This window comes from Dipodomys merriami, unplaced genomic scaffold (genome assembly GCF_024711535.1).
Source record: "Dipodomys merriami isolate MVZ:Mamm:240054 unplaced genomic scaffold, mDipMer1.0.p SCAF_57, whole genome shotgun sequence".
Taxonomy (NCBI): Eukaryota; Metazoa; Chordata; class Mammalia; order Rodentia; family Heteromyidae; genus Dipodomys; species Dipodomys merriami.
In genome coordinates this window covers 3,913,282-3,935,545 of record NW_027206146.1, presented here as the reverse complement: position 1 = coordinate 3,935,545, position 22,264 = coordinate 3,913,282, and the positions used below count along the sequence as shown (strand labels likewise).

Here is a 22,264-nt window from a genome sequence, read left to right as displayed (position 1 = left end):
CAATGTCTTTGCCTCACGAAGCATAACGTGATTCTGAAATTGCGCTTCATTGTCATGTTTAATATTCCTATGCAACCACATCTTGCAATATAAAAACCTGTGCTGGACTCTGGTTTCACCACATGTGCCATTACTATTTTTATCTACATGGACTCTAACGGTGTGGAGAACAGCACCGGGGACAGAGTTTCTGTTAGGAAAAATTTGATAGAAATAAAATAAAATTCATCTGGATAGAAACCATCAATTGCTCAGTAATTCTTTTCTTTTTAAAAGGTTATTTTATGGACTAAAGCATGGACACATTGTGAACAGAGCAGCAGCAAAGTTTAACAGCAGCAGTTCTGTATAACCATCCTCAAGAAAATGCTATTCTGCTCGTATGTGTCCTGAGGTTTAAACTCAAGAGCCTGGCTGCTAGGAAAGTCCTCATTCCATATCTGATTACATTCTTGCCTTTTTTTTTTTTCCAGTCCTAGGCTTGAACTCAGGGCCTAGGCACTGTCCCTGAGCTTCTTGTGTTGAAGTTTAGCACTCTACCACTAGAGCCATAGCGCCAGTTCCATTTTTTTTATGTGTATGTGGTAATGAGGAATCCAACTCAGGACTTCATGCATGCTAGGCGAGCCCTCTACCACTAGGCCACATTCCCAGCCCCAAATTCTCTACTTTTGATATACTTGTTTCATCTCAAAAGCATATGGATATGTCTTCTTAGAAGACCGGTCAGTACTCTTTGCTACATGACAGCTAGGGTCATTGTGTGCAGGGACCGCCATTCTGCATCACCTCGGTCACATGATCTGTGGAAAATAAGTCTTTAACGTCCATGCATGGATGGCTCACGCCTTGCTGCCCTCTGGCAGGGCTTCTTTTGGGTGTGAAGCCTGCGATGGCACGTGAAGTTGGAGCGCCTCCTGCACACCATGCCGCATATGTCACACTCGTATGGGCCCTCACTGATGTGGATCTGTTGGTGGCGCACCAGATTTGTCTTCCGGAAAAATGCCTTCCCGCACTCTGTGCACTGGTGGGGCTTATGTCCTGTGTGGATGGCAAGATGGCTGCGGCGTTCTGTCTGGGATTTAAACGCTTTCCCGCACTCACTGCACACGAACGGTCTCTCCCCGGTGTGTGTCCTCTGGTGGCGCGCCAGGTCATTTTTCTGTGCAAATGCCTTCCCGCACTGGGTGCAGGGGTGTGGCTTCTCCCCAGTATGTGTCCTGCGGTGCATGAGTAGGGCGCCAGGGTAGTCAAACACCTTCCCACAATCTTCACACTTATGTGGCTTGCATCCAATGTGAACAGCCTTGTGTGCTTCACGGGATCCACGCATGAAGGCCTGGCCACACACACTCCGGAATGGCTTGTCTCCAGTGTGCATCCTGCTGTGCCGGAGAAGGCTGGAGCTGTAGCTGAACGCCTTGCCACACGTGGCGCACCTATGGGGCTTGTGTCCAGTGTGCATAGCCTGGTGTGCTGCGAGAGTAGCAGGCACTCGGAAGGCCTTGCCACACTTTTCACACACATATGGCTTCTCCCCAGTGTGCATCATGCGGTGCACAGTGAGCCTGTTGGCCCTGCAGAACGTCTTCCCGCACTCCAAACAAGAATATGGCTTCACATCACTATGGGTTCGCTTGTGAACCAAGAGACGAAAAAGTGTGGAGAAAGCCTTCCAGCACATGGTGCAGTGGTGCAGCTTCTCCCTAGTGTGGCTCAGCCGGTGCCGCTCCAGGACGGAGGGGTATCTGAATACCTTGCCACACTCCCCACATTTGTGATGCTTTCTCCAAGTGCGTGCTTTAGGTGTTTGCGAGGGCAAGAAAGAACAAATGGAGGCGTTATCACCTGTGGGGATGATGTGTGTGTTCCCACTGGAGGGGCTATCCCAAGGGTGAGACATGGGGGCCTCTGCCAGGGCAGACTTCTCCACCTTGATCCTCACCCCAAGCCTTTCACACAGGTACGGTGGGAGCCTGCTCAGGTGCTGCTGGAGGGACTGTCCAGGCACAGGCTGGTGGGCTGCTTCCCCGCATGATCCCCACCCTCCTGCTCTCCTCCGCCACTGCCTCTTCTCTGTCGACCACAAGCACCCCTTTAGCAGAAGACATTCTGTAAGTCCACCCCTTCAGTGCCGCTCCACTCCCACTCCCACTCCCACTCACGCGGAGCTTTCTGGACTTCTTCCCAGGAAAACTCGTTAGTGCCTTCGTAGTCATGACTTTGGGATATTTCTCCCCTACCGCTGCCCGCGCTGGGTAGTAATTCTTTAATTACATATCTAGGAGAGGTATCTGCAAAGATACAAAGTTCCCATCTGATTAATCACACAGTTAAGCATTTCACACTGAGAGAGATAATACCACAGCAAATATCAGACATACACTAAGGAGCCATATGAACTCTGAGACACATAAAATCCAACATTTAGGAACACAAAAGGAAGAGGATTCTTTCATTGGAAAGTCGATCATATGGAATCCAAATTAAGAGAAGATAAGCTGGGCACTGGTGGCTCATGCCTGTAATCCTAGCTACTCAGGTACCTGACATCTGAGGATAGCAGTTCAAAGCCAGCCTGGGCAAGAAAGTCTGTGAGACCCTTAGCTCAATAAATCACCAGAAAGCCGGGCGCTGGTGGCTCATGCCTGTAATCCTAGCTACTCAGGAGGCTGAGATCTGAGGATCACGGTTCAAAGCCAGCCCGGGCAGGAAAGACCGTGAGACTCCTATCTCCAATAAACCACCAGAAAACCGGAAGTGGCGCTGTAGCTCAAGTGGTAGAGCGCTCGCCTTGAGCTGAAGAGCTGAGGGACAGCGCCCAGGCCCAGAGTTCAAGCCTCACGACCGACAAAAAAAAAAAAAAAAAAAAATCACCAGAAAGCCAGAAGTGCAGTTATGCCTCAAACTGGCAGAGTACTAGCCTTGAGTGAATGAGCTCAAGGACACAATCCAGGCCCAGAGTTCAAGCCCCATGACCGACACCTTCCACCCCCTCCTCCCCAAAAAAAGAAAACAAAGAAAGAGAAAGTAAGCTTTATCTCAAACAAGGAAAACATGCATCCTGATCAAGTTGAGCAGAGAGGAACGCAGGACATTCTTCCTTGGGACCCATGGAAAACCTCACTACCAAAAACCATATGGTGCTTATCATAATCAAAGAGAAAAAAAATGCTATCTACACCACACTAACTATGCACAAAGAAACGCCACCTATCACACAATATACTGTAATGATTCACAGCCCACAGCACATTACAGCCTGAATTAACAGGCATTACCCAACTGCAAAGCAGAAGTGGGAAAAAGGCTTTGAATTCAGTACAATGAAAGAAAAGAAACAAAAGACAATTAACACCTGTAATATGTGCTCCAAATTGCCTACAGGCACTCACAGCAGATTGTAATATGAACAGGAGATATCTAGCACTTATGTTACAAAATACAGACTGACTACATTTTGATACTAGGCAAGTTACCAAAAAGAGAAACAGTAACCCAGAATAAAATAAACAAGTCCTTTCCCTTTAAAAAGAAAACAAGGGCTGGGAAGTTGGCTCAGTGGTAGAGCGCTTGCCTTGCATGCCTGAGGCCCTGGGTTCGATTCCTCAGCACCATATAAGCAAAAAGAAAAAAGCCGGAAGTGGTGCTGTGACTTAAGTGGTAGAGCGCTAGCCTTGAGCTGAAGAGCTGAGGGACAAGTGCTCAGGCCCAGAGTTCAGGCCCCATGACCGGCCCCCCCAAAAAAAGAAAACAAGAGCTGGAAATATAGCTTAGTGGTAGTGTGCTTGCCTAGCATTCATAAAGTCCTGGGTTTGATTGCTCAGTAACATGTGAAAAAGCCAGAGGTAGCACTGTGGCTCAACTAGTAGAGTGGTAGCCTTGTGCAAAAGAAGCTCAGGAAACCTGGGCGATGGTGGCTCATGCCTGTAATCCTAGCTATTCAGGAGGCTGAGATCTGAGGATCACAGTTTAAAGCCAGCAGGGACAGAAAAGTCTGTGAGACTCTTATCTACCATAAACCACTAGAAAACTGGAAGTGGCGCTATGGCTCAAGCAGTAGAGTGCTCACCTTTGGGCGAAGAGCTCAGGGACAGCACCCAGGCCCAGAGTTGAAGCCCCACGATGGACAAAAATAACAAAAAAACAAAAACAAAAACAAAAAAAAACACCAACTTTTGTTGGAGAAAAAGCACAGAATATATGAAGTGGAATGTCCAGCCATAGCTCTAGGTGTGCATCTGAAGGAAATGAAGTCAGAAAATATAGGAGATGTCAGGGTACTGCACACCCACTATTAGCTGGAGAGCTAGCCTGGGACCGCTTCAAAGCACACATTAAATGCAGTAGAGATACAGAATGGCATATTACTCTGCAGGACAGGGCACAAGTGGGGACATTCTAAAGTCCTTTAAGGCTCACAGCAGTGACACTTTGGTTCTCCTACACAAAACTTCCACTTGTGCCCAGGTTCCCCAGCTCCATTTTTGCTGCACATCTGAGCTCTTACCTGCGCACACACGTTTGGCTCGTTCCCAACCACTTAGCTCTCTAGGAGTTGTCATGTGGCTCTGTGCCATCCAGGACTCTTTCCTGAGCTCCAACAGCGAAAGTACACTCACGTTGGGAGGGGAGACTCCTGTTTATAGAAAGACAATACCTTGTGGCCTTTCCGGAGTCCCCAGTCCCATGATCACAGTAAAAAGGACATCACACATGGATGCAAAGGTCAGTTCACACATTCAGCAGACTGCCTCCATCTGAACACTTCAGAGCACACTTTAATGTGTAGACAGCAATTCTAGAACTACTCAGTCAGAAGGACAAGGAAATCCATCTATTCAAAGTCTTCTGTGGGCTGACTGTGGTGTCACTGTGTGTAATCCCAGCACTCAGAAGTTTAGGGGAAAGTTGAAGACCACCCAGGACTACAAAGTGGGACCTTTTCTTAAAAAAAAAAAAAAAAAAAAAAAAAAAAGAGGAGGTGGAGGGGAAGGAAGGAAGGAAGGAAGAAGGAAGGAAGGTGGGTGGGTGGAGGGGGGAGGAGGGGAGGGGAAGGGAAGGGAGGGGAGGGGAGGAGGAAAGAAGGGAGGAAGGGAGGGTTTGTCATAGTGCCTGAGCTGTAGCTCAGGACCTGCCTAGGATCTGTACAGAGGTCCTGTCTAGATGTACAAAGTCCCATAGAGGGAAAGGAAAGGAAAAGAAGAGGAGCGGAGAAAGGAAGAGAAGAAGGGGAATGGAAAAAAGAAACAAAGTAGAAGAGAGAGAAGCCTGCCATAGCTGACATGCACATGAGCTCACTTAAGCTGTTGGACACAGAGATGCATCACAGGAGCAGGACAAAGGAAGGGTGTGAAAGTCTGGAGGTGACGTTAGCACGTTCCCATCTCTGAGTCCACAGAGGTTTTACATCTAGTCATGGAGACTGGGGACTGTCCAGGCATTCAGGGGAAACCAAGGCCAAGAGTAAAACTCCCGACTTGTGCAAGGAAGGGAGGGGTGCTCACCCACAAAGACCAGGTTCCTGTAGGTGTCCAGCATGACGTCCCTGTACAGAGCACGCTGAGCCGGGGTCAGGCACCGCCACTCCTCCCGGGTGAAATCCACCGCCACATCCTCAAATGTCAACTGTCCCCAAGGAGAAAATCCAAAAGCATTTCACACACACACACACTGCCATAGACTCAAAGAATTATATGGAATTATAATCAGATGCCTGCCATGACACAGCAATCAACATACCAGGGACAGAAGGAAGCTTCAGGATATTACAGTTTATAATGCTGTCTTTGATAGGGCATGGAATGGGAAAACCTACATGGAATTGCACATCTAAACATTCTTCTGAGAAAGTGAAGAAATATGATCTACTGTGTTAAAAGGAACCCAGCCAGGCACCAGTGGCTCACACCTAAAATCCTAGTCACTCAGGATGCTGAGATCTGAGGATCATGGTTCAAAGCCAGCCTAGGCAGAGAAGTCTGGGAGACTCTGATCTCCAAAACCACTAGAAAACCCGAAGTAGCACTGTGTGCTCACCTTGAGCTAAAGTGCTCACGGACAGCGCCCAGGCCTGAATTCAAGTCCCACAACCAAGAAAAAAAAAAAAAACCCAGCCAGGCACCAGTGGCTCATACCTAGAATCTTAGTCACTCAGGAGGCTGAGATCTGAGGATCACAGTTCAAAGCCAAGTAGAGCAGAAAAGTCTGAGACTCTGATCTCCAATTAACTGAACTACCAAAAAAGACAGAAGTGGGAATGGGACTCAAGTGGTAGAGCATTAGCTTTGGGCAAAAGAGCTCAGGACAGCACCCAGGCCCTGAATTCAAGACCCAGGACTGGGGAAGAAATAAAAAGAGAGAACCCAAAGCTGAAAAGAATAACAGCAGAGAGGTTTCAGCAAGGACATAGCAACACTTGGTGGGTGATGCCCTCCTGTGCCCATGCCCAATGGAGGGGACAGGGATGAGGGAAGGCGTGGGGGATGTGAGCACACGTGGCTTGCAGCACCCAGGCCAGCTCTGTGCACAGGAAGGAGACGCCACACGGCTTTACCTGAGTCACAACCGCCATCCCTGCTCCTTGTCTTTCCTCTTCCTCCTCCCTGGGCTTCCTCCTTAGGTGATATCACTTTCCAGAAGACAGTCCTGAGTGCTGAAAATATCCTGTTTAATGCTCACACCCAACACCCACTCCCTGTGTCCCAGCCCCACCCCAGGGAGGACCTCATCATGGGGAAGATGTTCCTTCGCTGCCCACTCATTGGGTTGTGGGGAATGCCAGTCCTGGGAATGAAACTCAGGACCTGGGCCCTGTGTCTGAACTTGTTTCCTCAAGGCTGGTGCTCTACCACTTGAGGCATAGCTCCACTCTTGCTTTCTGTTGGTTAATTAGAAGAGTCTCAGGGAGGGTTGAAGAGCCAAAGTCACTGAATGAAAAATCACCAAGTACACAGTTTGAATCCCAGTCTGTGACCAAAAAACAAAACAAAACAAAAACAAAACAGGGCTGGGAAGTTGGCTCAGTGGTAGAGCCCTTGCCTTGCATGCATGAGGCTCTGGGTTCGATTCCTCAGTACCACATAAGCAAAAAAAAAAAGCCGGAAGTGGCACTGTGGCTCAAGTGGTAGAGTGCTAGCCTTGAGCTGAAGAGCTGAGGGACAGCGCCCAGGCCCAGAGTTCAGGCCCCACGACAGGATCAAAAAACAAAAAACAAAAAAACACTCTTTCCTGTTCTGGCTGACGTCAAACCCCTCCATCCTCACATCTCAGCCTCCTGAGTAGTTAGGGTTACAACCATGGGCCCTGCTCCCTCTACTTTCCTTGTAACCAGAGACCCACCCCTTTTCCCCAAGGACCAATGGCTCTGCACAATTTCAAACTGTTCTCTCCTCCCATTCAGAAGTGCTGCCATGTTTCCTGCACCACACCACTTATGTCCATTCTGGAGATGAACATTCTGCATTTGTCTATTTGCTTTCCTCTCTGCTCATGTCATTGTGAAGGGTTAAAGTAAATCCATTTTTGAGGCAGTGACCATTTGTTGCTTGTTTATCTCAGCTAGCAGAGTAACACCTTTTTATTTGCCTTTATAAGCCCTGCAAATCTTTAGCTTAGGGCTCTCTTCCTAGGCTCTGCTGTGTCAGAATGTAGGATGAGGCCCGAGCTGCAGCCTGTCTAAATAAAACCTTACTTTTGCATTTCGGAACGTCTGACTCTTGGTGGTCTTCTTGGTGGAGGTCCTGCAACGTGGGCACTACATATTAGTGGGGGCTCGTCTGGGATACCCCAAGAGGCCCCTGAGACCCCAGACTCCAAAGGTAAGAAAAAAGCGCTGTCAATTGTCTCTGTTAATTTGTCTTGTCCTGTCCTTTGTCTGTTTTACTCTCGTTTTCCTTTGTGAGGACGGCCACTCAGATTCATATTGTGTAAAGGGTTGTTGAAGCAGACATGCTTGCATGACAACCCTGGAGGAACTGGGGAACGTCCCAGATCCTCTTGTGGGGGGGGGTCCTTGGAACCCCGCTGTGAGAATTGTGGGGTGTGAATCGGTTCGGTGTTGGGCTGGAACTAACCAAGAGGGCCTCCTAACCGAGGCCCAACTCGCCCACTATGGGTCGGCTCCTTTTGCTTCCCCATGACAGAAGTCAGCGGACCAATTCGGGAGATCTCCACTTTGTAAACTATTTTTTTAACTGTCAGGCCTGCGGGGTTTTTTTTGTACTGTTTATTGTTTTTTGGGCTGTACGACTGACAGGACTGGAAACCATGGGCAACACTTCATCTAGCCCCCTAGACTTACAAAAAGAAACTAAGAAAGAGGAAAAGAAATTGTACTCCGCCCCCCCCCCATTTTTCAGGGAGATAACTTGGAAGAAATGTTTCCTCCCCCCTACTCCCCTTCCCAGGTTCCTTATCAAGGAGGAGGGAGATACAGAACCAGCAGCTGAACCCTTGGCACCTGCCCCTAAAGTTTCTGAGGAGCCAGTCACTCCACAACGCTGTGGGATCAACCCCCCTTCTAATGCAGCTGTTTTCCCCTTCCATGCTGTAGGTCCTGTGGATGCTGATGGTTGACAGCAATTCCACTATTGGCCATTTTCTACCAGTGATCTATAAAACTGGCGCACCCAAAATGCCCCCTTTTCTGAGAAACCCCAGGATTTAATTCATTTGCTTGAAACTATTCTCTTTACTCATCAGACCACTTGGGATGATTGTAGTCAACTTTTGCAGGTCCTTTTTACCACTGAGGAGACTGTATCCAAGAGGCAGCCCGGAAACATGTCCCTGGCCCCAGGAGTGCCCATCACGGATCCTGCCCAGATCGTTGTCTATTTTCCCGAGACCCAACCAACATGGGACTACAACAAGGCTGAAGGTAGGGAGTGACTCCTTGTCTATCGCCAGGTTCTGCTAGCAGGTCTCAAGGCGCCGGCTCACCGACCTACTATACTCCATATGATCTTGAGACCCAGGAGTTGGCTCAGATGATTGTTTGCCTATATAAATCAAGCTGCACCAGACATAAAGCGAAAGTTGCAGGCTCTAGACAAATTTGGTGAAGTCTATTAGGGATCTAGTAGCCCCGGTGGAGAAAGTTTACAATAAGAGAGACAGAGGAACAAAGACAGGAAAGGAAGGACAGAGAACGTGAAATTGAATGTGAAAAGAGAGACCAGGCCAAGGCTCCACACACTCTCTAGAGGGGGTGCTAAAACAACCGCCCAACCAGTTGATAAGCAATGCCCGCATGGTCCATTACCAGACCTTGTTATTTAACCCTGCGCAGATCAGCTTTTGCGTACCTATAGCATTAAACCGTTACTCTGCTGCTGGATTCAGATCTGGAAGCACCCCTGCATGACAGTGAGCAGATCCTGGCCCAAGTATATAGTCTCACGCCAGACTTGTTGGACTCGCCACTATCGCATGCTGAGCATACCTGGTTCACAGATGTCAGCAGTTTCATTTGAGATGGAAAAAGGTACACGGGTGCAGCAGTCACCAGAGACACTGAGATAGTATGGGCAGAAGCCCTCCCCCAGGGAAAGTCTGCACAAAGAGCAAAACTAGTGGCACCAACAAAAGCCCTACAGATGGGAAAAGGGAACAGACTAAACATTTACACGACAATCGGTATGCTTTGGCCACCGTGCATGTCCTTGGAGCCATTTACCAAGAGAGGGGGCTGTTGACAGCTGAAGGAATGGCTATCAAAAACAAACAAGAAATTTTAAGCTTCATCCGGGCCTTATGGGAACCAGCAAGTATTGCCATTATGCACTGTCCCGGCCATCAAAAGGGAACTGATTCTATAACCAAAGGAAATAACTTGGCCTATCAGGCAGCTAGAAGCGGCCCTCTAGCCCAGAGCAGAAGTACTGGTAGACCCAGGGCCACAAGCTTTGCCTCCTGAGCCTCAGTACTTGGAGTGGATAAAGAAAATTCCCATGGCCTATAAACCTCCAGAAGAAAATAAAGACTGGTGGAAAACTGGTGAGGGGAAACTTATCTTGCCACAAAGATTGGGCAAGGGGATTCTTAAGAGAATCCATGGGAGGGTGGGGGCTGGGAAGGTGGCTCAGTGGTAGAGCGCTTGCCTTGCATGCATGAGGCCCTGGGTTCGATTCCTCAGCACCACATAAGCAAAAGAAAAAAGCCGGAAGTGGCGCTGTGGCTCAAGTGGTAGAGCGCCAGCCTTGAGCTGAAGAGCTGAGGGACAGCGCCCAGGCCCAGAGTTCAGGCCCCATGACCGGACCCAAAAACAAAAACAAAAAAACAAAAAGAGAATCCATCGGGCCTCTCACATGGGAACCTGAAGAATGCAGGACTTGCTCTGACACTCAGAAGTAAAAATTAGGCAAGGAAATCAGCTCATTGAGGACATGGTTTAAAATTGTAAAGCCTGTCAGCTCATCAATGCCCTCAATCAACCGGTTACAAAAGGAGCTCGCCTTCATGGAGATAGGCCAGGTGTGTATTGGGAAGTAGACTTCACAGAAATTAAAACTGGAAAATTTGGACATAAATATTTGAGTTTTTTTTTTTTTTGCATCCAGTCGTGGTGCCTCAACTCTGGGCCTGGGTGCTGTCCCTCAGCTCTTCAGCTCAAGGCTAGCGCTCTACCACTTGAGACACAGCGCCACTTCCGGCTTTTTTCTGTTTGCTTATGTGGTGCTGAGGAATTGAACCCAGGGCCTCATGCATGCAAGGCAAGCGCTCTACCACTGAGCCACCTTCCCAGCCCTATTTGCTAGTTTTTGTAGACAACTTTTCAGGATGTGTTGAAGCCTACCCAACAAAGCATGAGACCACAAACGTCATGGCTAAGAAGATCCTAGAAGAAATCCTACCCAGGTATGCTTGCCATCCACCATCGGGTCAGACAATGGACCGGCCTTCGTCTCAAAAGTAAGTCAGGGAATAGCCGCAGCACTGGGGACGGATTGGAAATTGCACTGTGCTTATAGACCCCAGAGTTCAGGGCAAGTAGAAAGAATGAATTGGACTCTAGAAGAGATCTTAACTAAATTGGCTTTGGAGACTGGCGCAGACTGGGTATCGCTCATTACTTTTGCCCTGTTTAGAGTAGAGTAAGAAATTCATCTTATCAGCTTGGCTTTACTCCTTTTGGAATAATGTATAGACAACACTCCCACCCCGCCCCCATTATCCCTAGCCTCCAGACTGAATTGTTTGCTGACTTGGATGATACTGAATTTCTGTGTAAGCTTGACTATTTACAGCTGGTGCATAAGAGTATGTGGCCCCAGCTTAGAGCATTATGATTCTGCTTTTATTCCTACCTCCCCATTTGTTTAAACCAGGGGACTGGGTGTTTGTTCAAAGGCACAACTTGAGATCTCTGGAACCACGGTGGAAGGGCCCTTACATGGTGCTACTGGCTACACCTACTGCCCTTAAGTTGGACATCATTGCTGCTTGGATCCGCTGCTCCCATGCCAGACCGGCTGACCCCTATGCCCTGGACAACCATGGGGAAACATGGGAAGTCTCCAAGCATCCTACCCAACCACTCCTCATATGCCTCAAGAAAAGAAAAATGGACTGATTGTTAATGGTATTATTGCAATTCATTTGCAGAACTCTTGGGAGCCGCTCAGTACAACAAGGGGAACTTTGTGCTGCCCTAGGAGAAAAGTGTTGTTTTTACACTGACCATTCAGGAATAGCAAAAGACAACATGGCTAAGGTCAGAGAAGGACTAGTCAAGATCAAGCGCTGTTGGAGTTCAGTTTTGGGCAGGAGCCACAAGATTGTGTCTCAGGACCGTAAGTCAAGGGGGGATTGAAGGGTTAAAGTAACTCCATTTTTGAGGCAGTGACCATTTACTGCTTGTTTATCTCAGCTAGCAGAGCAACACGTGGTGGTAATCCAAAAACCTGGTTGTTTATAAGCCCTGCAAATCTTTAGCTCGGGCTCTCCTCCTAGGCTCCTCTGTGACGGAGAAGGCCCGAGCTGCAGCAGCCCGTCTAAATAAAACCTTATTTTTGCATCTCGAATCTGACTCTCCCTTGGTCTTCTTGGTGGGGGTCCTGCGACTTGGGCACTACAATTGAATCTTTGCAAAGCCTGCACCTCATTACTACTTTGCCCTCTGCTGTGGCTCTCTTCACTTCCTGTTTTCCTCAGTCTTTCTCCTGATGATCCTTTGCCCTCGCCTTTGCATAGCCCCACTTACAGGTCAAGTGTAAGGAGGCAGGCCCCAGGTTCCCCTCCATCAGCAAGGGATAGAATGAGGAGGAGTAGCAATGCAGCACAGAGCAGGGTAGAGGGTGAGCTGAGGTGGGTAGGGGTGAGGTGGGTGGGTGGATGAGGATGTAGGGGTGAGGTGAGCTGGGTAGGGTCGGGGGCCCTGGCCGGTCCCGCTGCGCGACCTCCCAAAAGCCCCTACAAGACCCCAGGGCTCCGCCGATCCAGGTTTCCAGCTCCGCACTCAGCGCCGCCCTCACTGCCGCGGAGCCCGGGAGCCCCGGTCACCGTGCCCGCCCGCGTGGGGTCCGCGAGCCCCGCCAGCCGCGATGCGGGGCTGCTTCGGGCCCGGCACCGAGGGCCCCGGCCGCGCACCGCGGGCCCCGGAGGTTCTCCTGCCGGGGACCTCGGACCCGAGCCTCGGGGTGCGCCGGGGGTCTGCGCCCGGAGACCCTCAGCTCGTTACGGGGTCCCGGAAGGGGGGATCGGGCCCGGAGCAGCGTCCGGTCGGAGTCGGAGCGGGGTCGCGCCCGCCGCCGCGGGGCCGCCAGGGTTCCGCCGCCGCGGCCGCGCCAGGGCCGGCGGAGGTCAGGGAGGACCGGCCGCCGACCCAGACCGCCGGGCAGGAGGGCCAAGCGGGGCCGCGCACACCCGGAACACACTTACTCTGCACTTAAGGAAACTCGTGGTCTGGACAGTCAGCTCCTCTCCGCAGCCTGAACTTCCTGGTCTGAGGGGAGCTGCGCGCGCAGCCAGGGAGAAAGGCGGGCGTGGGTGGGGCAAACGACGGAGAGGAAGTGGACAGGTGGGCGTGGTCAGCAGGGGCGGGGCGAGGGTCCAACCTCACTGGGCGGGACAGGGCGAGTGGGCTGGGAAGGGGCGGAGCCATGGCTAAGCCAGAGTGACCTGGTGGAAGGGGTGGGTCTTGAGTGTTAGGGGTAAAAGGGTGGAGTCATGGCGCCGAGGGGCGGGGTGTGGTTGTTAAGAATAGGGAGGCATTTCATGCCTCTTGCAAAAATAATTGTATTCTTAATAACTGTATAACTAATCTGACACATTTTGGAGCTCGTACAGTGTTTGTTACTCTGAACCCCCTTATCTTGCCTGTTAAGTGGATGGAACGGGTGGCTCAGTGGTAGAGCGCTTGCCTTGCATGCCTGAGGCCCTGGGTTTGATTCCTCAGCACCACATAAGCAAAAAGAAAAAAGCCGGAAGTGGCGCTGTGTGTGGCTCAAGTAGTAAAGCGCTAGCCTTGAGCTGAAGAGCTGAGGGACAGCCATCAGGCCATGAGTTCAGGCCCCACGACCAGACCCAAAAAAAAGACTCCCGAGGGACCCTCCAAGAGACTGAGACCAATGTAACAGGCAAAAGAGCTGTTTATTGCAAGCTCGAACTTGGTCCTCCGCACAATCGGCAACTGGTGAGGCTAAGAGGCCCTGAGCATAGAATCAGCACAGCTTTTATAGCATTATACAAACAGCTTTGAGGAACTTTTACACAGGCAGTTACAGGATTGGTTGATATTTACAGAAGTGGTTTTGTCAGTGTCCCATTGGCACATGTACTGAGGTTTGAATGTGGCCTGACCATACTACCTTTTTTGGAAACTTTCATGTTTCTTGGCTATTTCTTAACCCTTGTCTAATTGGCGGTTGCTAGGGGTATGTATAATTGCAGTTTTGATTGCAGGCTTTCTGAGAACCTTCTAAAAACTGTTTTTTTCCAATAACTGTTTGTCCCTTAAGTTCGACCTGAGGTCAGTTTCACATGAAATGGTGGCTTGCCCTTAAAAATGGAGTTAGTTTAGTCCTTCAGAACCATAGTATAATGATCTGAGTCTTCAGTTTTCTATTGAGGTTCAAAAGACCCTTATCTGCTCCCATAGATTTTTGGGAATATTGGTGTTATACATGGACTCGGGACCCCCCCAAAAGACCAGCAGAGACCACAACTAATGCAAACTGCAAAAGAGTCATTTATTTGCAAGCTTGAGCTCGGTCCTCCACGCACTCGGTAAACCAGTGACGCTAAGAGACCCCCTAACCTAAATTCAGCATGGCTTTTATAGTATTGAACAAACAAGTTTAGGGGATTTCCACACAAGCAGTTACACAATTGGTAGATAGTTGCAGAGATTGTAGTATTGGTCCACGTTTGACGGTTCCTTCGTTGCAAAACCATTCTGTTCTGTTCCTGGAACACCTGGTACTTTAGCAGTGGTTCTGCTTTCTCCTGAAGGGCTGTTGCTAGGGTTAGACAGGGTTGATGGCTATCTGTGGGTTTTCCGAGAATTGTTTATTTTCTCCCAGGGATATTTTGAGGGCAGCCTAACACAAGATTGTAAGCTCTGAACAGGGACACCTTCCTCCCTCTGGGCTAAGTTTCCACCCAGTATCTGTTACCTAGTAACTGGCAGACCCGGAAGCAGTCACCTTCCTCTCCTGCTAGGTCACATCCTGGGCCACCCCTGGTTACTTGCCTCTCATCTGACCTTAGGAGGGTCCCAGACCCTGAGGTCACATCCAGATCCAGTGTGGCCACACCTTTCCCCCAACTGGCCACACCTCTACCTGTCCCTGGCCTAGAAAAGTCCTGGCCCAGAGGTGGGGCCCCCTTCCCCTTCCCCTCTCTCCCCCTTTTCCTTTTCAGCCATGCTTATCCACCATGCATGGCGGGGGCAGCAGTTCGGTAAATAAACTTTTCCTGCCTGAATAGTGCATGGTGGTCTCTTCATCAGCTACCTAATGAAACCTACCTATTTAATATACCTTACAAAGATGGTGCCAGTCTCAGAATGGAGTTACTCTGGTTCTTCATTGGTTGCCAGTGTTATTGCTACCATAACTCTTTTTCTTTTTAGTTATTTATTTATTTTGGGTCCGGTCATGGGGCCTGAACTCTAGGCCTGGGCACTGTCCCTCAGCTCTTCAGCTCAAGGCTAGCGCTCTACCACTTGAGACACAGCGCCACTTCCAGCTTTTTTCTTTTTGATTATGTGGTGCTGAGGAATCGAACCCAGGGCCTCATGCATGCAAGGCAAGTGCTCTACCACTGAGCCACCTTCCCAGCCCCTTTTTAATTTTTTTTTGGTTGGTCCTGGAGCTTGAACTCTGGGCTTGGGCACTGTCCCTATGGTCTTCAGCTCTTCAGCTCAAGGCCAGTGTGCTACAGCCACAAAGCCACTTTGGGTTTTCTAGTCGTTTATTGGAGATAAGAGTCTGGGATGGCTTTGAATCGTGATCCTCAGATCTCAGCCTCCTGAGTAGCCAGGATTACAGGCATGCACTGCCATATCTCTTATTGCCGGTGCTACTGCTTCTGCCATGGCCCTTACCCAAACCATACATATACACATACACATACATACACACATACAACATGTTCATACTTTAATTCAAAATGTTTCTAGTGCCCTTAAGACCCACGTGTGAATGGATAAAAAGATTGAGGAATGTCTAAATGCTTTGGGAACAGCCATGATGTATGTTAATAACCAGGTAACACTGCTAAAAACTCAGTTAAAAATGACATGTCATGCTAATTATCAGTACATCTGTGCTTCCCTTCTTCAATAGGATGGAAATGTGACTTGGACTAATATCCAGCGACATATTCAGGGACTCCAGTCCCAGGATAATTTGAGCTTTGACTTGATGCAGCTTCAGGGGCAGATATTTGATATTGGCCACTCCACCCTAAAGATAACAGTCTCTGAAGACTTGGCTGCATCAGTTCTCCATTCCATGCAAGGAGATGTATGGTCCACTCCTTTGCCCAGGTCCAGGCTGACAGATACTTGCTCAATTTAAAAAATAAAAAGGGGGAGATGTTGCAGACCCTAAGGTGGCAAGAGCTGGCAAGGTGTGAGCAAAGGCTCTGGCCATTGGCTCCAACCCTCAGGGCTGCAAGTGCTTGCCTTTTATTTGAGGAAGTCTTTTTCTCTGCTTTGTGCCTGGGGGCTTATCTGAGGGAGAATGGTAGATAAGGGTTGTTTGAAATAGATTGAGGAAGGCTAGTTTCTATCTGTACTTGTGGGCATGGTGGGTCCTGAAACAATGTGATGTAAGCATTTGGTAAATAAAGAAAGTGTATATAGCTGAGACTTTTTTTTGTGTCCAGTTCTGGGGCTTGAACTCAGGGCTTGGGGGCTGTCCCTGAGCTGCTTTGGCTCAAGGCTAGCATTCTACCACTTGAGCCACAGCACCACTTCAGGCTTTTTCTGTGTATGTGGTCCTGAGGAATCCAGCCCAGGGCTTCATGCATGCAAAATGAGCACTCTATCACTGAGACACCTTCCCAGCCCTATAAGTGAGACTTTTGCTGAGATAAACAGAGTTGTCCCTTCAGTCTGGGCCTGGGCACTGTCCCTCAGCTCTTCAGCTCAAGGCTAGCACCCTACCACTTGAGCCATAGCACCACTTCCGGCTTTTTTTCTGCTTACGTGGTGCTGAGGAATCAAACCCAGGGCCTCATGCATGCAAGGCAAGCGCTCTACCACTGAGCCACCTTCTCAACCCCATCCCTTCAGCCTTTCCTCCGTCTCCTTCATCAATCACTTTGCCCCTTGGGAGCCCCTGTTCATGCTGCAGCTGGACCGAGACACAGGAAGGCCCATGAGACTCTTATCCCCAATTAATCAGCAAAGATCCTGAAGTGGAGCTGTGGCTCAGGTGGTAAAATGCTGGCCTTGATCAAAAGAAGCTCAGGGATACTGCCCAGGCCCTGAGATGGAGAAATGAAGCCTCTGAACAGTTCACTAGAGAGAAAAGCAAGCCTGGCCAGTGAAGTATGGATGCATTGGGAATAGTTGGGAATACTAATATAGTTTATATATTGTGGAGTTTGAGTCTTCAATAATATTTTTGTGGGGGGCTGGGAAGGTGTCTCAGTGGTAGAGTGCTTGACTTGAATGCATGAAGCCCTGGGTTTGATTCCTGAACACCACATAAGCAGCAAAAGCCAGAAGTGGCTCTGTGGTTCACGAGGTATAGTGCTAACCTGAGCTGAAGAGCTCAGGGTCAGCAACCAGGCCCAGAGTTCAAGACCCACAACCGACAAAAAAAAGGGGGAAAATAATATTTTTGTGGGATAATAAATCAGTCTTTCCAGTCATTATCCTCTTTAAAGATTGTAAATGTATCTCAAACCTGCAGTTCATACTGTGAAACTGGGGGCGCTGAGTTCTAAGGTCCCGGGGGAAGAAGGTATAATTAATAAGCTTAATCAGGTGTAATTGATAGGGCTTTTGTGAGTGTGTAATCTGTGTTTTAATGAGACGTCACATACCAGGTAAATGAGCATTTAATTTGTTGTACTTAATTTTAATTAATTCCTCTGAGTAGGAAAAGGGGTTTAATGTCTGAACTTTGAATGTCAATAAATGAATTATGAACCTAGCACTAAATTCTCACTTTTTTCTTTTTAGACAATTCTAAAGTTAGTTTTTTTTTTTTTTTTTTTTTTTTTTTTATCAGTTATGAGGCTTGAACTCTGGGTCTGGACACTATCCCTGAGCTATTTTTCTCAAGGCTAGTGCTCTATCATGTGAGCCACAGAGCCACTTCCAGATTTCTGGTGGTTTATTGGAAATAAGAGTCTTATGGATCCCCACGACTGGACCCAAAAAAAAAAAAAAAAAAAAAGAGCCTTATGGACTTTCCTGCCTGGACTGGTTTTGAACTGCGATCCTCAGATCTCAGCTTCCTCAGTAGCTAGGATTACAGGCATGAGCCACAGGTGCCTGGCTTCAGACAATGCTGGGGTACAAAGAAGAATCAGGGTCTCCCCTAGTTTGGCCGTTCTCCCATAAGCTGGGGTCAACCAGAGGGAAGACCTCTAGTCTCAGGGTTCCGAGCTGGAAGAAGTGTGGGTGAGGAGGCAGAAATTCTCCCATCAGAGTGAGAGGCTTCATGGCCCAACACAGCCTTCTCCACTGCAGAGAGACATGGCAGGCATGCAGCTGCAGGCCTGGGTTCCGGGAGCCAGGTGAAGCCAGCAGCACTGGGCTGGCTCCTGAGACTCCATCTCCTCCAGCAGAGCTGCCCTGCTGACCCAGCTCCGCCCAGGAGCCGCCCCTCTGGTCCACAGGTGAGTCACAGGCCCACTGATCACGGACATGTTGCTGAATTCAGTGGTGTTTGAGACCAGCAGCAGACTTGGGCTGAGCACAGCTTTGGTGAGGAGGAAGCACCACCTTCCATGGGGAGACTGACATTCTGATCCTCAAGGGCATCTTGTCATTGTCTTCCAGTAGCTCTAGCATGGGTTCCTGTTCACCAGGAAGGTTGAATGAAGATGATGCCTCTTCATCTTGTTCACATTCCATGGTCATATGTGATCATGGGGCTACAAATATTCCATGGACACCTGTGGTCATGTGACCATAATAGTCCATGTACACACATGGTCATGAGACCACAAATATTCCATGTACACCTGCCCCAGCTGTGTTCCCTGGCCAGCCCATTCCTATCCTTCCCCTGTGGCTTTGTCATGCAACTGGGTTCAATCTTGAATCCCTGCTCCTCAGGTGATCCCTTACCCAGAGTGTGGAACCTGTTGTCTCTCCTGCAGGCTGTGCCTCACGAGTGGCAGTGAACACAAGTTCTTGCCTCTTAGGATGCATGGCAGGGCGGGTCATTTCTGAGATGCACATGGGCACTTCAGAGCTGCAGAGGGCTCCTTAGATAGGGGTCCAGGAGGACGGCAGCTGAGGTTGTCTCCCGCGGGAGTGGTGATTTTCCCTTCACCTGGGGTGGCAAGCCAAATTCTCAGTAAACTTTTTCTTTTCCCCCATGTGACAATTATCAAGACACTTTTCACTTTCTTGTGTGAACTTCTCCAGGGGTCAGGGGAGTGGTACAGTCACTTACCTCTCCTGGATCCCAGTAGGCCAGCAGGAGACACTGAGGCCCAACTTGAGATGACTGTCTGTAAACAACCTCAGTGGTGTGTAAGCTTTGTGTCTCCGAAGTTTCTTACCCAAAGTGTCTCTTCCTATTCTTTTTTTTCTTCCAATTCTGAGACTTGAGCTCAGGGCTTGGGCACTGTTCCTGAGCTGCTTTTGCTCAAGGCTAGCACTCTACCATTGGTGCCACAGCACCAATTCTCCCTTTTTCTATGTATGTGCTGCTGAGGAATTGAACCCAGAGCTTCATGCATGCTAGGCAAGCACTCTACCACTGAGCCACCTTCCCAGCCCTCCTCATCTCAGTCTCATTTTATTTTATCATCATATATGCTGTTAGAAAAGAAAAATTGAACCTCATACTGAGGCAATCTCAGGAGCCTGATATCTGAGAATCAAGGTGCAAAGCCAGCCTGGTGAGGAAAGCCCATGAGATTCTTATCTCCGATGAACCACCAAACAAACCAGAAGAGGAGCTGGGGCTTCGTGGTAGAGCGCCAGCCTGGGACAAAAATGTTCAGCAACAGCATCCAGGCCCAGAGTTCAAACCCCCAGACTGGCACGAAAAAAAGAAAAGGAAAGAAAGAAAGAAAGAAAGAAAGGAAGGAAGGAAGGAAGGAGAGAAGGAAGGAAGGAAAGAAGAAAGAAAGAAAGAAAATAGAGTGAGACATTTCTGTGAAGGATTTCCTTTGGTAATCATTTTCCTCTTTTTTTTTTTTTTTTGTTGATCATGGGCCTTGAACTCTGGTCCTGAGTGCTGTCCCTCAACTCTTCAGCTCAAGGCTAGTGTTCTGCTACAGTGCCACTTCTGGTTTTCTGCTGGTTTATTGGAGATAAGAGTTGCACAGACTTTCCTGCCCAACCTGGCTTTGAACCTCGATCCTCAGATCTCAGCCTCCTGAGTAGCTAGGATGACAGCCGTGAGCCACCAGCGCCTGGCTTTAATCATTTTTCCTTCCTTCCTTTCTTTCTTCCTTCCTTCCTTTCTTTCTTTCTTCCTTCCTTCCTTTCTTTCTTCCTTCCTTTCTTTCTTTGTCAGTTGTGGGGCTTGAATTGTGAGCTTGGACGCTGTCCCTCAGCTCTTCAGCTCAAGGCGAGTGCTCTACCACTTGAGCTACAGTGCCACTTCTAGTTTTCTGGTGGTTTATTGGAGATAAGAGTTTCATGGAGGGCTGGGAAGGTGGCTCAGTGGTAGAGCGCTTGCCTTGCATGCTGGAGGTGGCTCAGTGGTAGAGCGCTTGCCTTGCATGCTCGAGGCCCTGGGTTCGATTCCTTAGCACCACATAAGCAAAAAGAAAAAAGCCAGAAGTGGTGCTGTGGCTCAAGTGGTAGAGCACTAGCCTTGAGCTGAAGAGCTGAGGGACAGCGCCCAGGCCCAGAGTTCAGGCCCCACGACTGGACCCAAAAAAAAAATAAAAGTTTCATGGACTTTCCTGCCCGAGCTGGAATTGAACCTACATCCTCAGATGTCAGCCTCCTGAGTAGCTAGGATTACAGGCGTGACTCCCTGGCACCCGGCTTTAATCATCATTTTTCTTTTTCTTTTTTTTATGGGTCCAGTCGTGGGGCCAGAACTCTGGGCCGGGGCGCTGTCCCTCAGCTCTTCAGCTCAAGGCTAGCGCTCTACCACTTGAGCCACAGCGCCACTTCCGGCTTTTTTTTCTTTTTGCTTATGTGGTGCTGAGGAATCCAACCTAGGGCCTCATGCATGCAAGACAAGCGTGTTACCACTGAACCACATTCCCAGCCTAATCATCATTTTTCTAAAAATGTTTTCATTCCTAGAGACCCCATAAGGGACTTGGATGTAGGCCTTTAAAGGACATTCCTGAAAGCAGGGTGATGAGCGATCTCTTTTCATGCCTAGTCGTTTCTGAGGAGGTAGCTTCATTCTCTAAATCACTACCCATTTTTATTGTTATCAGTGGTGATTTTGAAGCAGGAATTTGTCACTGTGCTCAGGAGAGGATCAGCAGTGACTCCTCACCCTGGGTTTCTGGTCTACCTCATTGTATGTGACTCCATTCCTCACCTAGACCCTTCTGGTATTGCTGACAATTCCTCTGCCCTGTTCTTGTCTGTTTCAAGAACATGCATTTGCCTTTCTGTGTCTGACTTCTTGCATTTTCCACAGTAATCTCTACTTCCACAGATGTGGCAGCAGATGACAGGATTTCCTTCTTGTTCCTGGCTTAGTTGTAGTTTGTGATGGAAATAGGCTACATCTTCTTTATGCATTCATCCACAGTTGGGCCTGTGACTCCACTGATCTGAACTTGCTGACTTTGCTCTATATGACCAGTGTCACTCATTTCTCTGCAGACACCATGGAGCTTCTTGGTTGTTTCTTGGCTGTGGTGAATATCGTGCCGCAATGGATATGGTGTTCAAGGACCTACATATTCTTGAGAATATGCCTAAATATTTCAATTTCTATTCTTTTTTTTTTGTTTTGTTGGTTGTGGGGCTTTAACTCTGGGTCTGGGCAATGTTCCTCAGCTCTTCAGTTCAAGGGTAGCACTCTACCACTTACTTGAGCCACAGTGCCACTTCTGGCTTTTTCTGCTATGTGATGCTGAAGAATCGAACCCAGAGCCTCATGCATGTGAAGTAAACAGTCTTCCACCGAGCTACCTTCCCAGCCCCTCATTTTCTATTCTTAATCTCATTTGATTGCATCGTCATTTATGCTGTTAGAAAAAGTAATTGAGCGCAGGCCCTGCTTGCTCATACCTGGAATACTGGCTACTCAGGGGGCTAAGAAAAAGGGAAAGAAAACAGCAGGAAGGTTGGTTTGATTCATGGTTCAATTACTCTCCTTGGTTGACCACCTTGATATCCACCTTACTGGGCCCCATCATCTTAGTGGTGCTGGCACTCACATTCGGGCCATGTGTTGTAAACCGGCTAGTGATTTTTGTTAGAAACCACATTAACACTGTACAACTGATGGTCTTAAAGGCTGAATATCAACTGGTTCCCAAAGGAGAATGTGATGTGTGCCCATAAAGACCATGATTGGCCCTTAAGGTGCATGTCAGAAAGGGGGGAATGAAGAGCCTGATGCCTGAGTGATTCCATCTTTAAGCCAGTAACCATCTTGTGAGGTATGAGTCATGGAATTGTCCATGAGCCTGA

At 48.8% G+C, this 22,264-nt stretch overlaps 1 protein-coding gene across 3 annotated transcripts; it reads right to left on the bottom strand.

The window, feature by feature from the left end:
- Nucleotides 1–39: 39 nt before the first annotated feature.
- Nucleotides 40–12,950, bottom strand: LOC138812718 (zinc finger protein 665-like). 3 transcript variants are annotated; one of them, XM_070000824.1, is made up of 6 exons: nucleotides 12,886–12,950; nucleotides 6,560–6,658; nucleotides 5,511–5,631; nucleotides 4,514–4,642; nucleotides 2,169–2,297; nucleotides 40–1,803 (listed from the first exon to the last, which is right to left on the bottom strand). In XM_070000824.1, exons 2-6 carry the CDS (start codon nucleotides 6,575–6,577, stop codon nucleotides 821–823), a joined length of 1,380 nt encoding a protein of 459 aa, XP_069856925.1. In that variant the 5' UTR covers nucleotides 6,578–6,658; nucleotides 12,886–12,950; the 3' UTR covers nucleotides 40–820. The 3 variants fall into 3 exon arrangements, with proteins under 3 accessions (XP_069856925.1, XP_069856927.1, XP_069856926.1); XM_070000826.1 differs by having other exon boundaries at nucleotides 6,560–6,669; nucleotides 12,886–12,920; XM_070000825.1 differs by lacking the exon at nucleotides 12,886–12,950 and adding an exon at nucleotides 7,697–8,294.
- Between the last annotated feature and the right edge of the window lie 9,314 nt (nucleotides 12,951–22,264).

What these genes read in the sequence shown, in the direction of transcription:
- LOC138812718 (XM_070000824.1), bottom strand. An exon ending in AGCCAAACGTGTGTGCGCAG is followed by an intron (nt 2,298 to 4,513) that starts GTAAGAGCTCAG and finishes GTATCTTTGCAG; the next exon opens with ATACCTCTCCTAGATATGTA. An exon ending in AGAAGTCCAGAAAGCTCCGC is followed by an intron (nt 1,804 to 2,168) that starts GTGAGTGGGAGT and finishes AAACACCTAAAG; the next exon opens with CACGCACTTGGAGAAAGCAT.